The sequence below is a fragment of the Poromitra crassiceps genome, assembly GCF_964638095.1.
Source record: "Poromitra crassiceps genome assembly, chromosome: 20".
Taxonomy (NCBI): domain Eukaryota; kingdom Metazoa; phylum Chordata; class Actinopteri; order Beryciformes; family Melamphaidae; genus Poromitra; species Poromitra crassiceps.
The window spans coordinates 1,642,492-1,657,016 of record NC_139637.1 but is presented as its reverse complement, the minus strand read 5'-3'; the positions used below and the strand labels follow the sequence as shown (position 1 = coordinate 1,657,016).

Here is a 14,525-nt window from a genome sequence, read left to right as displayed (position 1 = left end):
ATGTTTGATAGGTGTGCCATGGGCTTTCCACTCAGGTGTCAGTCTCTAAACACATGGTTCATACAGAGACTGACTCAGTTGTCAGTCTCTAAACACTTGTTCATACAGAGACTGACTCAGTTGTCAGTCTCTAAACACTTGTTCATACAGAGACTGACTCAGTTGTCAGTCTCTAAACACTTGTTCATACAGAGACTGACTCAGTTGTCAGTCTCTAAACACTTGGTTCATACAGAGACTGAGGATTTTCTCCCAGCTTTAGTTTCATTGTTAAAACTGGGTGGAAAACGATTAGATCAGCGGTAGGGGTGCACCGATCACGTTTATTGCCACCGATTGCCGATCGCCTATGGGAAATATCTGCCCAACCGATCATCGACGGATCACCGATTGCCGATCACCGATATATAAACTCCTCAAAAAAAGTTTGGAAACGTTATTTCGGCCGATTATTTCTCCCCTTTAATAATACCAATTGGCATTGTATTTTATATCGTTGGAAAGCCTGATTAGTGATCGGGCTTTTTTTATTTATTTAAAAAAAAATATATATATATATAAAGAAATATCGGCAATCAGCCGAAATATCGGCAATCAGCCGATCGCATATTTGAGGTCAAAATCGGCCGATACAGATTGCTTGCCGATCGATCGGTGCACCCCTAATCAGCGGTTCCCAACCTTTTCTGACTCAGGGCCCACTTGAAAATCTCAAAAATGTTTGCGGCCGACATCCGAGGGTAAGGAAGTAAAATAATGTGTTCTCAGAGCACTTTTTATTTTAACAATGAAAGGAGCTGTCCATCAGCACCACACATAAGTCAGAAACTAAAAGTAAAGGGCTTCTGCAATAGGCTAATTAATAAATAATGTATTTCAAATTAAATAACCGTATCATTCAACAATGGAAAAATGCACTCTCATACTTGTATTTCTTTCATGAAGATTGTAAGACTTTGCAAATGATTTAGTGCCCCATTTGCAATACCTTCGCGGCCCGCCAGGGTTAATGGGCATGGTGGCGCAGTCGGTAGCGCTGTCGCCTCACAGCTAGAAGGTCCTGAGTTCGATTGTCGCCTGGGACGCTGTGGGCGCTGGAGTTGTGTCCCCCCCCATATCTTCAGTGCCTACTGCCCAGGTGGGTTATCTCGTCGAAAGGGCCTTTCTGTGTGGAGTTTGCATGTTCTCCCCGTGCTCCCCAGGGGGTTCCTCCGTACATAACCCCGCCACTAAAAATATGCAGAAGATCGTCATCCGACCAGTGACGACAACATCTGAAGTTGGTCCCCGGGCGGGCGCTGGAAAGAAATAGCGACCACTGCTCCTGGCCTGCCCCCCCGGAGGAAAGGACAAGCCAGGATGGGTCAAATGCAGAGGACAAATTTCACCGGCCACCGTCAGCATGAGTGTGTTTGTGGCCACATGCATGTGTTGTGGTGTGACTGTGTGACAATAAAAGACGGGCTTGTCCGCCACTAACTAATGGCTGAATTAGAGAGTTGAAAAAAAATGCATTGCAGAACCACTCCAAAGTCAGCCTACCTATTGGTAACATGACATCACCAGGGGCCGGTTGCACCAACTGGTCTTACACTGGTCTTAAGCTAAGTTGGTCGTAACTTTACGACCTAACAGCTACGCCGGTTTCACCAAGACGACTTAAGCCTTATTTTCACTAAGACCAGGCGTAACTCCTACGCCTCGTCAGGAGGAGGCGTAGAGCCTGCCTGTAACAGAGATCTCCGCGGAGACCTTTTTGCCCGTCATCGTCGTAACACCGCCAGTTCGCCGTCTTTGAAAGCACAACGTTAGATTATAACTAACTAGTTAACCTAACCCGCCTTCCAAAATGTTGCCGTTAGTTTTTTAGAAGTTAATACATAGAATTGGGAACGTTACATTCAATTTAATTCAGACTGACTCTGTCTGCGCAATAGCCGCCATTTTTCCCCCGGAGCGAGGGAGGATGGGAGGAGGGAGGGTGTTACAGTAGTGGCTGAGAGAGCGTAGTGGCACAGTAATCCAAGCAGGTCGCGAGGCACATTTTTTGCAACATCATCCAATCAGGGTGCATTCCCTGGCAATTCACATGGACGCGCATTGCTACGACCAGCATAGTTAAGACCAGACATAAGCCGTGTTGGTGCAACAGGCGTAAGTCCATGGTCTTAACTAAGACCGACGTAGGAGTTACGACCAGGCATAGTTAAGACCAGTTGGTGCAACCGGCCCCAGATGGTTTGTTACACAGAACCCTCTGGGACAGTGTTTTTGGAAACAGTTTTGAAAAGGGCAGGCGTGTTCAAAAAAATACTTTGCAAGTGATTGGATGAACCATCTGTCTGTCACAGGTTCGCTTCTCCCTGTCATCACACCTAAATCCCACCCATAGCTGCTTGTGGACACTGATTGGTCCGGCCCACTGCTCGTTATGCTGCATTCGTTTATGGTCTGAGGTGGCAAGGCACTGAGCAGCGGTTCAATCATCAGTGTGCCAAGCGGCCTACCAGGCACTGAACAGTGGTTAAATCCAGCCTACCAGGCACTGAACAGTGGTTAAATCCAGCCTACCAGGCACTGAACAGTGGTTAAATCCAGCCTACCAGGCACTGAACAGTGGTTAAATCCAGCCTACCAGGCACTGAACAGTGGTTAAATCCAGCCTACCAGGCACCAGGCACTGAACAGTGGTTAAATCCAGCCTACCAGGCACTGAACAGCGGTTAAATCCAGCCTACCAGGCACTGAACAGTGGTTAAATCCAGCCTACCAGGCACTGAACAGCGGTTAAATCCAGCCTACCAGGCACTGAACAGCGGTTAAATCCAGCCTACCAGGCACTGAACAGCGGTTAAATCCAGCCTATCAGGCACTGAACAGTGGTTAAATCCAGCCTACCAGGCACTGAACAGTGGTTAAATCCAGTCTACCAGGCACTGAACAGTGGTTAAATCCAGCCTACCAGGCACTGAACAGTGGTTAAATCCAGCCTACCAGGCACTGAACAGTGGTTAAATCCAGCCTACCAGGCACTGAACAGCGGTTAAATCCAGCCTACCAGGCACTGAACAGCGGTTAAATCCAGCCTACCAGGCACTGAACAGCGGTTAAATCCAGCCTACCAGGCACTGAACAGCGGTTAAATCCAGCCTACCAGGCACTGAACAGCGGTTAAATCCAGCCTATCAGGCACTGAACAGCGGTTAAATCCAGCCTACCAGGCACTGAACAGCGGTTAAATCCAGCCTACCAGGCACTGAACAGTGGTTAAATCCAGCCTACCAGGCACTGAACAGTGGTTAAATCCAGCCTACCAGGCACTGAACAGTGGTTAAATCCAGCCTACCAGGCACTGAACAGTGGTTAAATCCAGCCTACCAGGCACTGAACAGCGGTTAAATCCAGCCTACCAGGCACTGAACAGCGGTTAAATCCAGCCTACCAGGCACTGAACAGCGGTTAAATCCAGCCTACCAGGCACTGAACAGCGGTTAAATCCAGCCTACCAGGCACTGAACAGCGGTTAAATCCAGCCTACCAGGCACTGAACAGCGGTTAAATCCAGCCTACCAGGCACTGAACAGCGGTTAAATCCAGCCTACCAGGCACTGAACAGCGGTTAAATCCAGCATATCAGGCACTGAACAGCGGTTAAATCCAGCCTATCAGGCACTGAACAGCGGTTAAATCCAGCCTATCAGGCACTGAACAGCGGTTAAATCCAGCCTATCAGGCACTGAACAGCGGTTAAATCCAGCCTACCAGGCACTGAACAGCGGTTAAATCCAGCCTACCAGGCACTGAACAGCGGTTAAATCCAGCCTACCAGGCACTGAACAGTGATCCAGCCTACCAGGCACTGAACAGCGGTTAAATCCAGCCTACCAGGCACTGAACAGCGGTTAAATCCAGCCTACCAGGCACTGAACAGTGGTTAAATCCAGCCTACCAGGCACTGAACAGTGGTTAAATCCAGCCTACCAGGCACTGAACAGCGGTTAAATCCAGCCTACCAGGCACTGAACAGCGGTTAAATCCAGCCTACCAGGCACTGAACAGCGGTTAAATCCAGCCTACCAGGCACTGAACAGTGGTTAAATCCAGCCTACCAGGCACTGAACAGCAGTTAAATCCAGCCTACCAGGCACTGAACAGCAGTTAAATCCAGCCTACCAGGCACTGAACAGCGGTTAAATCCAGCCTACCAGGCACTGAACAGTGGTTAAATCCAGCCTACCAGGCACTGAACAGCGGTTAAATCCAGCCTACCAGGCACTGAACAGCGGTTAAATCCAGCCTACCAGGCACTGAACAGCGGTTAAATCCAGCCTACCAGGCACTGAACAGCGGTTAAATCCAGCCTACCAGGCACTGAACAGCGGTTAAATCCAGCCTACCAGGCACTGAACAGCGGTTAAATCCAGCCTATCAGGCACTGAACAGCGGTTAAATCCAGCCTACCAGGCACTGAACAGCGGTTAAATCCAGCATATCAGGCACTGAACAGCGGTTAAATCCAGCCTATCAGGCACTGAACAGCGGTTAAATCCAGCCTATCAGGCACTGAACAGCGGTTAAATCCAGCCTATCAGGCACTGAACAGCGGTTAAATCCAGCCTACCAGGCACTGAACAGCGGTTAAATCCAGCCTACCAGGCACTGAACAGCGGTTAAATCCAGCCTACCAGGCACTGAACAGCGGTTAAATCCAGCCTACCAGGCACTGAACAGTGATCCAGCCTACCAGGCACTGAACAGCGGTTAAATCCAGCCTACCAGGCACTGAACAGCGGTTAAATCCAGCCTACCAGGCACTGAACAGTGGTTAAATCCAGCCTACCAGGCACTGAACAGTGGTTAAATCCAGCCTACCAGGCACTGAACAGCGGTTAAATCCAGCCTACCAGGCACTGAACAGCGGTTAAATCCAGCCTACCAGGCACTGAACAGCGGTTAAATCCAGCCTACCAGGCACTGAACAGCGGTTAAATCCAGCCTATCAGGCACTGAACAGCAGTTAAATCCAGCCTACCAGGCACTGAACAGCAGTTAAATCCAGCATATCAGGCACTGAACAGCAGTTAAATCCAGCCTATCAGGCACTGAACAGCGGTTAAATCCAGAAACTGCCACAAGTTCATTAATTTTTCTGTGAGCCAAGGACGTTCTCTACTGATGTTTGAAGTACATGATTTGCTGAACTTCATCACATCTTTCTTCTCGATCTTGTCTCTCTGGTTGGAGGGCGGCTTCTCTTGTTTTCTGTAGGACACAGTTGGCACTCTTGCACTTAAGTCATCCTGCTGCAATAGTGTTCTTCTATTCCTTGTTGGGAGTCCAATATGGTGTCTGGATTTTGCTTCCTACTCAAGAGCTACAGGCTTTATTTTATTAATAGTAGAGTGTGTAGAGGACTTGTCTTGTATACTTTGGCACTTTGTTTATCATTATTAATAGAAAAATGACCGTTTTTAATCTCCTTTTCCGCTTGTCAGGAAACGTCAGCAGCGACGATGAGTACACAGACATCCCTCATGCCACTCTGTCTGACAGACACCACAAGACACACACACAACACGGTGGGTCACACACACACACACACACACACACACACGGTGGGTCACACACACACACACACACACACAGACACACGCACACACACACACGCACACACACACGCACGCACGCACGCACACACACACACACACACGCACGTACACACACACACACACACACATGCACACACATAGACAGACACACATAGATAAACAATTCTCTATCAGCATAACTTCAACAGTAGGTCACATCTGCAGATATACTCTAATCGGAGCCTGACAATTATGCAATTTATGAAGAAAAGTATTAATTGGGATATTATTACCAAATAGATTAATAGAATTTGGTGTGTGTGTGTGTGTGTGTGTGTGTGTGTGTGTGTGTGTGTGTGTGTGTGTGTAATTCTAAATTGTGATTTGAGAGCGTGAGAGAGAGAATAGATGGATGATGGATAGAAAGATGGATGGGTAAGGGTATATAGTTATAGTATTACTTTTTTATCCAGCCGACGATGCCAGCGATTGGTCAACGCTAACGGCCGAAAGCGATGAGGACACGCCTCCCGGGCCCGTTGCCAGGGAGACCGAGGAGCGTGAGATGGTGAGGTGTGTGTGTGAGGTGAACGAGGAGAACGACTTCATGATCCAGGTGAGACACACACACACACACACACACACACACAGATCTTTGTAACTATACACTTTGCATTGACTCACAGCCATTCATGAAAGGTGCTATGTTTTTTAGCTTCAACAAATCATTAGCACATACATTTAGAGACATTATTATTACAGTCAACAGAACATGAACTACAGTGAACACTGAACAGCACAGGGAAGGAATGTAGAAGGAGTCTCTTGTGCTTCAGCGCGTCCACAGAGGGAGCCGGTGCTCTCAGAACAGGACAGTATGAACAACAACAGTTCAATGGGTGATCCTGGAGCACTCGAGTCACTGGAAAATAGTTTTAATAAGGTGTAGTGACTAACGATTTGACGCACACAGCGTCTGAATACTTTTTTGTTTTTTTTACAATCTTATAAAGATTTTACACAGAAAAACTTGAACAAAAGTGAATGATGAGGACATTGATGATAGTTGGATATATTCTCATTTTCAAAACATTGAAGACTTGAGTTGACTTGTGCTCTGATGACTTGAAAAGGTTTCTAAATCTTGACTTGAGATCGTCTTTGTGTAAATGACTGACTGAATTTAAAGCCAATCATGCCTGTATGGATGCCCGACCCCAAGCCGGAGGTAGGACGGGGGTGCGAACCTGCGACCCTCATGTTGGTAGGCAGGGAATCTACCGCTACACTACCCGGATGCCCAACCCTGTCTTTGTCTTGTGTGCAGTGTGAATGATGCATAGGTGATATACTGTATCTTTGTCTTGTGTGCAGTGTGTGCAGTGCCTGTGTTGGCAGCATGGGACCTGTATGGGTTTATATGAAGACAACGTTCCACACAACTACATCTGCTACTGCTGCAGAGAGACTGCAGGTACTACACACTGTGTGTGTGTGTGTGTGTGTGTGTGTGTGTGTGTGTGTGTGTGTGTGTGTGTGTGTGAGAAATGTGCTGATATACTGTAGTTGAATTTGAAAGTTATTTTAATACGCCCCCCCCCCCCATCCCGATACTGGAGCTACTATTGGTGCTCCAGTCTATATTTTGATACTTGGACAGTTCTAGTGTGTGTTTGCCTTTACATTTATGTGTGTGGGTATTTCGTGTCCTTTTTTTGTTTTGTTTACATTCTTGTTCAGGTTGGAGGCGGGCTCAGCATTTTCTGCTGGATCCCGATTGGCTGACATCAGGGCACATGTTCGGCCTGTCGTGTGTTAAAGAGAACTACGCAGAGCTCAACGCCTCCAAGATCTCCCACACCAACTGTCTCCTCGCGCACACACACGGCCTCAACCAGGTCCTCAAAGGCCTCCAGCTCAAAATCAGCCTCTTGCAGTGAGTAGAGGTTGGCCATCAGAGAGGCTCATTTAACTTTGACAGTAGGGGTGTCACGGTACATGTATTCGTCCCGTGAATGTACGGTACGACCCTCACGGTACCTCGTTTCACGGTACATGAAACGACACGACGAATACGTCAAATCCAGAAGCACCTAAACGCTGTTTGAACGGCATTGAATTGAATTGAATTAAACGTCACAGAAGAAGACACACCAAAACAACACAAGGGCCATAGAAATCCGCGTTCACAGAATGGGACGTTTTGTGGCGATAAGCTGTTTTGCAAATTCTGTCAACATCAAGCCAACGAGGTAAGCTTGCCAATGTAACGTTACGTAGCCGCGACAAAGTCCTTTATAGTTGCGCGTTGCGGCTAAACGTTACATAACACTGACAAAGCTGTTAACTTGTAAAATAGCAACATACATCGCGTGGGATGAGTGATGCGGTCAAGCAGACATCTGCGGATGCAGACAGGCAAGCTGCGATGAGGAAGAGGCGATGACTCCTTGTCATGTTCCAATAATCCCTTAGATGACCGAACGTAATCATTATGGTAAACAAAACTCACATCCAATAACGTTAAGGCGCTGACAGGGTTCTTTCCCGTACTTACTGGGAAAGTGAAACCCACCCCGTTGTCTGTCAGACAGTGGGGGTATCTTTCAACAGGGTTTAGAAGTTTTTCTTCTTCTGCCGTTTTATTCTTCTTCTGAACATGTAGGTATTTTGACGTTGACTAAAGAAACACTGCCGCCTAGTGGCCGCTTTTAGATAGGATTCCAAATTAGTGCTTACATCAAACGCAAATGCTACATAAAACAAATACAACAGGGGGAGGGGTTGGTGGGAGTATTAGGCTACTCCACACATGCGCTCTGTTTACAAACTTGTGTACAATAAAGATTTAAAGTGGGGGGAAATGCCTTTGCCCTGTCAAACAGCTGGAATACAGACATCTGAGAGGGAGGCGCACCCCACACTTTGAAAATCACTGCTCTAGAGTAAAACCTTTTTGTGTGGATTGCCTAGATCTTATTAAATAGTGGACATTTATTCATTCCCACATATTAGACACTATTTCTGATGGTAAAAATAGCGTAAAAAGCAGAATTCAGACATATTCAAAGGGGAAAAAACAGAATTTGGGATTTGTTGCTTTTTTTCCCCGTTTTCGTACCGTGCCGTATTCGTACCGAACCGTGACCCCAAAACCGAGGTACGTACCGAACCGTGACTTTTGTGTACCGTGACACCCTATTTGACAGGACAACTGTTTTTTTGTAGTGTCTTGTGTCATGTCTCTTCCTCCATCATAAAAACACAACGAATCAGCCATTCTGTGATCTGTTGCTCCAGTAGAGGAGACTGGAGAAAATCACTTAAGCTGTGTTCACACCGAGAGATTTATTTTTCTCCCTGTCGCTCGATTCAACCCTTTGGAATCGCTCTGTCGCTGTGTTTAAATCGCTCGTCAACAGGCACAAGAATTGACGGACATCTGGGGGCTAACATTAGACAGGATGAAAACGCAATGTCATGATGTTTGTCCACTACGAGCCACCGTAGTTGTTTACAAGCTAAGCCTATCAGCGTGCTCCTAACGTGAGCTTGTGTATCTATACCGGTAGTACAGACTTCACTTCATGTCAGCTGTCAGCCTGTCAATGCGGTTTTTGTTGCCACACTAATAAGCCAGCGGTTTGTTCCAAGCCAGTGTGATCCTTGACTCACACGGCAGCCAATCAGCGTTGAGCAGCGAGCGACTGTTGCCAGCAAAATTTCGCTCGAGTTGGGATATTTCATCTCGGGCGAGGAGCGAATTTTCGCCCTATCGCTCTGTCTCTGTTGCTCGGACGCCCAGCGATTTTTCTCCTGGGCGAATATACGCTCAATCGCTCGTTTGCATTGACTTTGTATGTAAACTCGATGCCAGCGAAAAACTTTAATAGGTCGGTGTGAACGCACCTTTAGCGAACGCCAACAGACAGCAGAATTGAAACATGTTAACAGTTGGATTTTAAAACCATTTATTTACATAATAAACATTTAGCTATTTGTACTCTGATGTCAAATATGGTCTGAAAAATCTACAGAGGAAGTCTGGAAATGGCATTTTGAAAATTCATCTTCTGGCCTTATTGTGCACAGCCTGTCAGAAAACAATAACATTTGCAATTGCAGTTCCTTAACTTAATATCCAGATAGTATCTCTTCTTAAACTGCAACACCTTCTGTGCTGGAGTTGATCTCACCTCAGAACCACTGAAGTGAAAGTAGAGCCAGACGTGCACACAGCCTGTTCATTATCATACACTCAGTTTGTCTGTCGGCCCAGATCTCCCTCGCACCCTGACCTGCAGCTGTGGCGGTTGCCATGGAGACAGGAGGAGGAGGAGCCAACGGTCGTTGCGGCCAATCAGAGCGCAGAGGCTCCCGATAGGGCGGATGGTTTTTCTCCCGTGTGCTACGTCAGCAGCGAGCACTGCTACCAGAAGCCCAGGGTGTCGTGGCAGAAAGCAGGGGAGAGAGAGGTGGACACGCAGACTGATGGACTCACCCTGGACCAGGTACAACCGTGACCAGCTGAGTCATCACTCTGCCTGTGTCTCAATGCATGGACAGGGTTGTTGATTGATACCAAGCACTTAAAGGGGGACTAAACCCCCCAGATTTCTGGCAAAACGGTATTCTACTTGATTTGAAAACTCTGCAGGCAAGATGGCCACCTATAGTCCCTTGTACCCTGGCAGAATTCCTAGCCCATAAACTAACTAACTTGCCCAATAAGTATGTAACATACAAAATAAAACAAACGGTAATGTCTTAATTTGATGTAGAATAGAAGAGGACATGTAACTGGTTCGTTAAACTCGCATTCCAGGAATATTGTATTTACCCCAATGCTCCACGTTAACGTAGTTGGTAAAGGTAAAGTCCCACTGATTGTCACACAATGTGTGAAATTTGTTCTCCGCATTTGACCCATCCCCTGGGGGAGCGGTGAGCAGCAGCAGCGCCGCGCTCGGGAATCACATGGTGATCTAACCCCCCAATTCCAACCCTTTGATGCTGAGTGCCAAGCAGGGAGGCAATGGGTCCCATTTTTATAGTCTTTGATATGACTCGGCCGGGGATCGAACTCACGACCTCCCAGTCTCAGGGCGGACACTCAGACCACAAGGCCACTGAGCTGTTGGATCGTGCCTCAGAGAGCCTCCTTGTCCTGATATCACTTTTGTCCTCTATGCAGGGAAAGGTGTCATGGCACCGTTTCCGGTTTATCTTTCCGGTCAAAAGAGTATAGTGAGACAAGAGGAGACACTCTTCTACGTCTTTCATTGTTTTTGTTTTGTTTTCAAATCACGCAGAATGCCGTTTTGCCAGAAATCTGGGGGGGGTTAAGTCCCCCTTTAAAGCCCCATTATGTCACTTTTTTAGCTTTTTAATCATTTTAATGGTACAGTGACTTCGAATATGAAGAATAGCGGCTCTGTCATTCCCACACCGCCCTCCGAAGGCCTCTTCCTGCACTATGGGTGTTTGGTGTCCGCCTCCCGCAACGGCTTAACAGTGTCAAGTTGCCTGGAACTTTTAACTCTATTTTCTGCATAGCTCCTTCAAATGAAAAGTTTTCTGCTGACAAACTAACAGGATGGTTTTATTGTGATGAAGTACGTATAGGAAGTTAAGCTTGCTAGCTTGATTAGCGGCGCATTTAGCTACTTTTCTCACTGAAACAAGCTGAGACCAGAACATTCTGGATATTTAGAGCTTTTTTTTTCCTTCTCTCCAGTGAACCAGTTATAAACACTGCAGCAAGGTAAGCAAAGTACAGAGTACAAGCAGAAAGTGTCAAATAAGGCTGATATCTGAACGTACAAACAGGGAAGTGTAGCGATAGTTTTTGTTTCTTTTAAACAGACAAATGTGTAGTAGATGTTTTTTTACCTTGACAGTTTCGACTGACATCTGCAGTCTTCCTCAGAAGCGTTTTGAACTAAGAAGACATGATGAACCTGATTGAGCTAGGGGAGTGTAGCATTAGGTGGGGGCGCAGTTTCCCCAAATAGGAAAACTCCAGAATGGGGCTTTAACTCTGTTGTCTTCTCCAGGGAGCAGAGCCTGAAGACGTCGACAAGAGACCGACTGAGGCTGACACTCACACTCTCACGCACCCCGCACGCTCCCCAGGCTCTGAGGCTGACACTCACACACACCCTGCACCCTCCCCAGGCTCTGAGGCTGACACTCTCACGCACCCCGCACCCTCCCCAGGCTCTGTGGTGGAGTGCAAGCTGAATCTTCTGCAGCACATCGAATCGCTTCACAACCAGATCTCAGCCAGAATGGACCTGATAGAGAGCGAACTGGATGGTGAGAGACACATAACACACACACACACTAGGGCATTCATGACTAGTGAATTTTACTAGTCGACTAGTCGTCCCTAAAGGTAGTCGACTAGTCTGAGTTTTTTTCTTCCCGCAATAAAAACGCTCAACTCACATCAAAAGGTTTCAAATACAACCAGGCAGCAGGGCTATTGAGATGCAGGCATAACTAGCTAATGTAGTAGACCTTTTCTGACCAAGCTTGATTCCCAAAGCATTTGGCAATAAATGAGTATAAAACGGCATGGCTGATGGCTGTTTTCTCTAACGTTATACTTTTATAATCCAGATAGGCCGAGGCTTCACACGCTAACGTTTCGTTGTTTTTCCACTTTTAATTTGAAGTAGAAAAAGGGAAATGGTACCTGTGAAATGATAGAATTGACAGACCAGTGTCAATTCAATTTACTATCACACCATTTCCCTTTTCGGCCTTCAAATTAAGAGTGAAACCCAGCTAAAAAAAATGACGCATTATTCACAAACAAATGGGATAACGTTACTTAAGTAATGACAGCTAGTCATTTAATAAAGCATGGTTAAAAAGAACTCCACTTACACTTGAAGGTCTGCCATGCTGCTATCCTGGCTGTGTAGTCCTGCTTTGGGGCGTGAGGAGAGGTTTTCCGAAATTAACGTTAGTTAGCAACCTAGCCTGGGCTGCTGTCCACATATGGCTCATTTCCGCCACATATAACAGCACAGTACAGCTCTACTCGATCTGGTCTTACTCGGCTCTACTTGATATAGACTCTGTTTCCATAGCAAGTTTACTCGCCTCCGCCCACACCTGGTCGTCATAGCGACCGCATATCTGCCCTCCGCCCATAGCCGAAGTAGCCTATAATGTATAACGTTAAAATTAAATCCAAACACGGAACTTTTAAACTGATTATGAAATACTGGTGCCTCTAAATTACCTACAGTGTACATGGGCAAATGTGACAATCGGCTAGGCGAATGGATATCACTTTGTTGTTACTCAAACTCACATGCATGCAATGCGCGGGGGACGGTAATGGTTTATGCTATTGAGTATTACTAAAATAAAAACGAAAAGAAAGTCATTTGAATTGTGAAGTTTGTTATTGTTGCACTCGTTCTTCGAATGGTCGCAAGGTACCGGCAGTGCCCCCGGTGGCATATCTGCTGTACTGCATTATTAACACTGCACTGTGGAAAGAGGGAAAACCAAGAATGACGACTAGTCGACTACTAAGCACAGTGTCGACTAGTGGTTTTACTAGTCGACTAGTCGGTGAATGCCCTAACATACACACACACACACACACACACACATACATATGCTGACATGTACCACACTGTATGCATGAAAAATTGTATATCTTTTGTGTATAAGACGGACGGGGTAGTGCAGAGGTTCTCAAAGTGGGGCCCGGGGCCCCCCAGGGCTCCTTGAGGGGATTCCAAGACGGTCCCCAGCAAAAGGGGGAATAATTTATTTTCAAAATATTTCCATCCATAAGAAACACAATGTAGCAAGAATGTTTGACTCTTTTGGTCATGGGTTTCATACACTTTCTCATAATAAAACATCTAAAGGCAAAAATCTTATCAGATGGGGTACCCTGGGACAAGATCTTGTCAAATGGGGGTCCGTGGCTTCATTTGTGTCTATTTAGGGGTCCTTGACATGAAAAAGTTTGAGAACACGCATGCACGCACGCATGCACAGACACACACAGTCAACTAAATCTATGTTTCTCTCTCTCTCTCTCTCCCTCCCTTTCTCTCTCTCTCTCCCTCTCTTTCTCTCTCTCTCCCTCTCCTCCTCGCTCCAGTGTTAGAGTCCTGGTTGGATCACTCTGGGGAACTGGAGCCTCCTGACCCTCTGTCCCGCCTCCCACAGCTCAAACAGCGAATCAAACGGCTACTGCGTGACCTGGGCGTCGTGAGGCACCTGTCAGTCTGCCACTGACCTCTGACCCCCGATCCTTTCACCTCATAGTCACCGCTGGCCAAAAGGAGCCCTGTGTGGGCTAGCATGGGACCAGCACGCTGGAACGCAGCGACTCATGTTAGCACCTAGAGGCTACACACTCTGGAGCCAATATTGTCTGTGAGTCCAAGGACTACAGGGATTATATATAGGTCAAACATTTGCAAATGTATGCTTTAATACATAATCTAATCTTGAGATTATTAAACCCCTCCCAGCTACTAAAACATTCCCCAAACTGACCAGATTCTGGTCAGTCCCATGGTACCATGGTGTATTTATGGTGGTGACAGAGAGACCAAATTAAAGGGAAGATTTGCCACTTTTCAACCATATCTCTATCTGAAATACAGTGTGAAAAACAACTGTATTTTTTTTAATGTTCTCTCTGTCTCTGGGGCGCAGCTTCAGGATCGAATGCACTTCCGTGAACTAGTGACATGATGCTATTCGAGCTACAGATTGTACTTAGTCATCATTTTTGGATGCCGGCATGGATGGAGAGCCTTAACGAGTCATACCAGGTAACGAGTCAGGTAACGAGTCATACCAGGTGTGGTGGAGCTTCTGCCAGTTGATGAACAGGGAGCTCTCGGTGCAGGTGACATACAGAGGGAAGATAAACATTGTTCACCTGCATAG

General features: G+C 46.6%; 1 protein-coding gene across 1 annotated transcript in view; it reads left to right on the top strand.

Moving 5' to 3' along the window:
* The window catches only part of LOC310794484 (PHD finger protein 20-like), a gene marked incomplete at its 3' end in the record, with an annotated part of 40,932 nt that overhangs the window by 22,332 nt on the left and 4,075 nt on the right, over nt 1–14,525 (top strand). Inside the window, exons 12-18 of the mRNA XM_083656466.1 lie at nt 5,496–5,579; nt 6,062–6,204; nt 6,963–7,062; nt 7,329–7,524; nt 9,868–10,099; nt 11,645–11,906; nt 13,726–13,835. Coding sequence (XP_083512592.1) covers nt 5,496–5,579; nt 6,062–6,204; nt 6,963–7,062; nt 7,329–7,524; nt 9,868–10,099; nt 11,645–11,906; nt 13,726–13,835 — 1,127 coding nt within the window. The remainder of the gene's footprint in view (nt 1–5,495; nt 5,580–6,061; nt 6,205–6,962; nt 7,063–7,328; nt 7,525–9,867; nt 10,100–11,644; nt 11,907–13,725; nt 13,836–14,525) is intronic.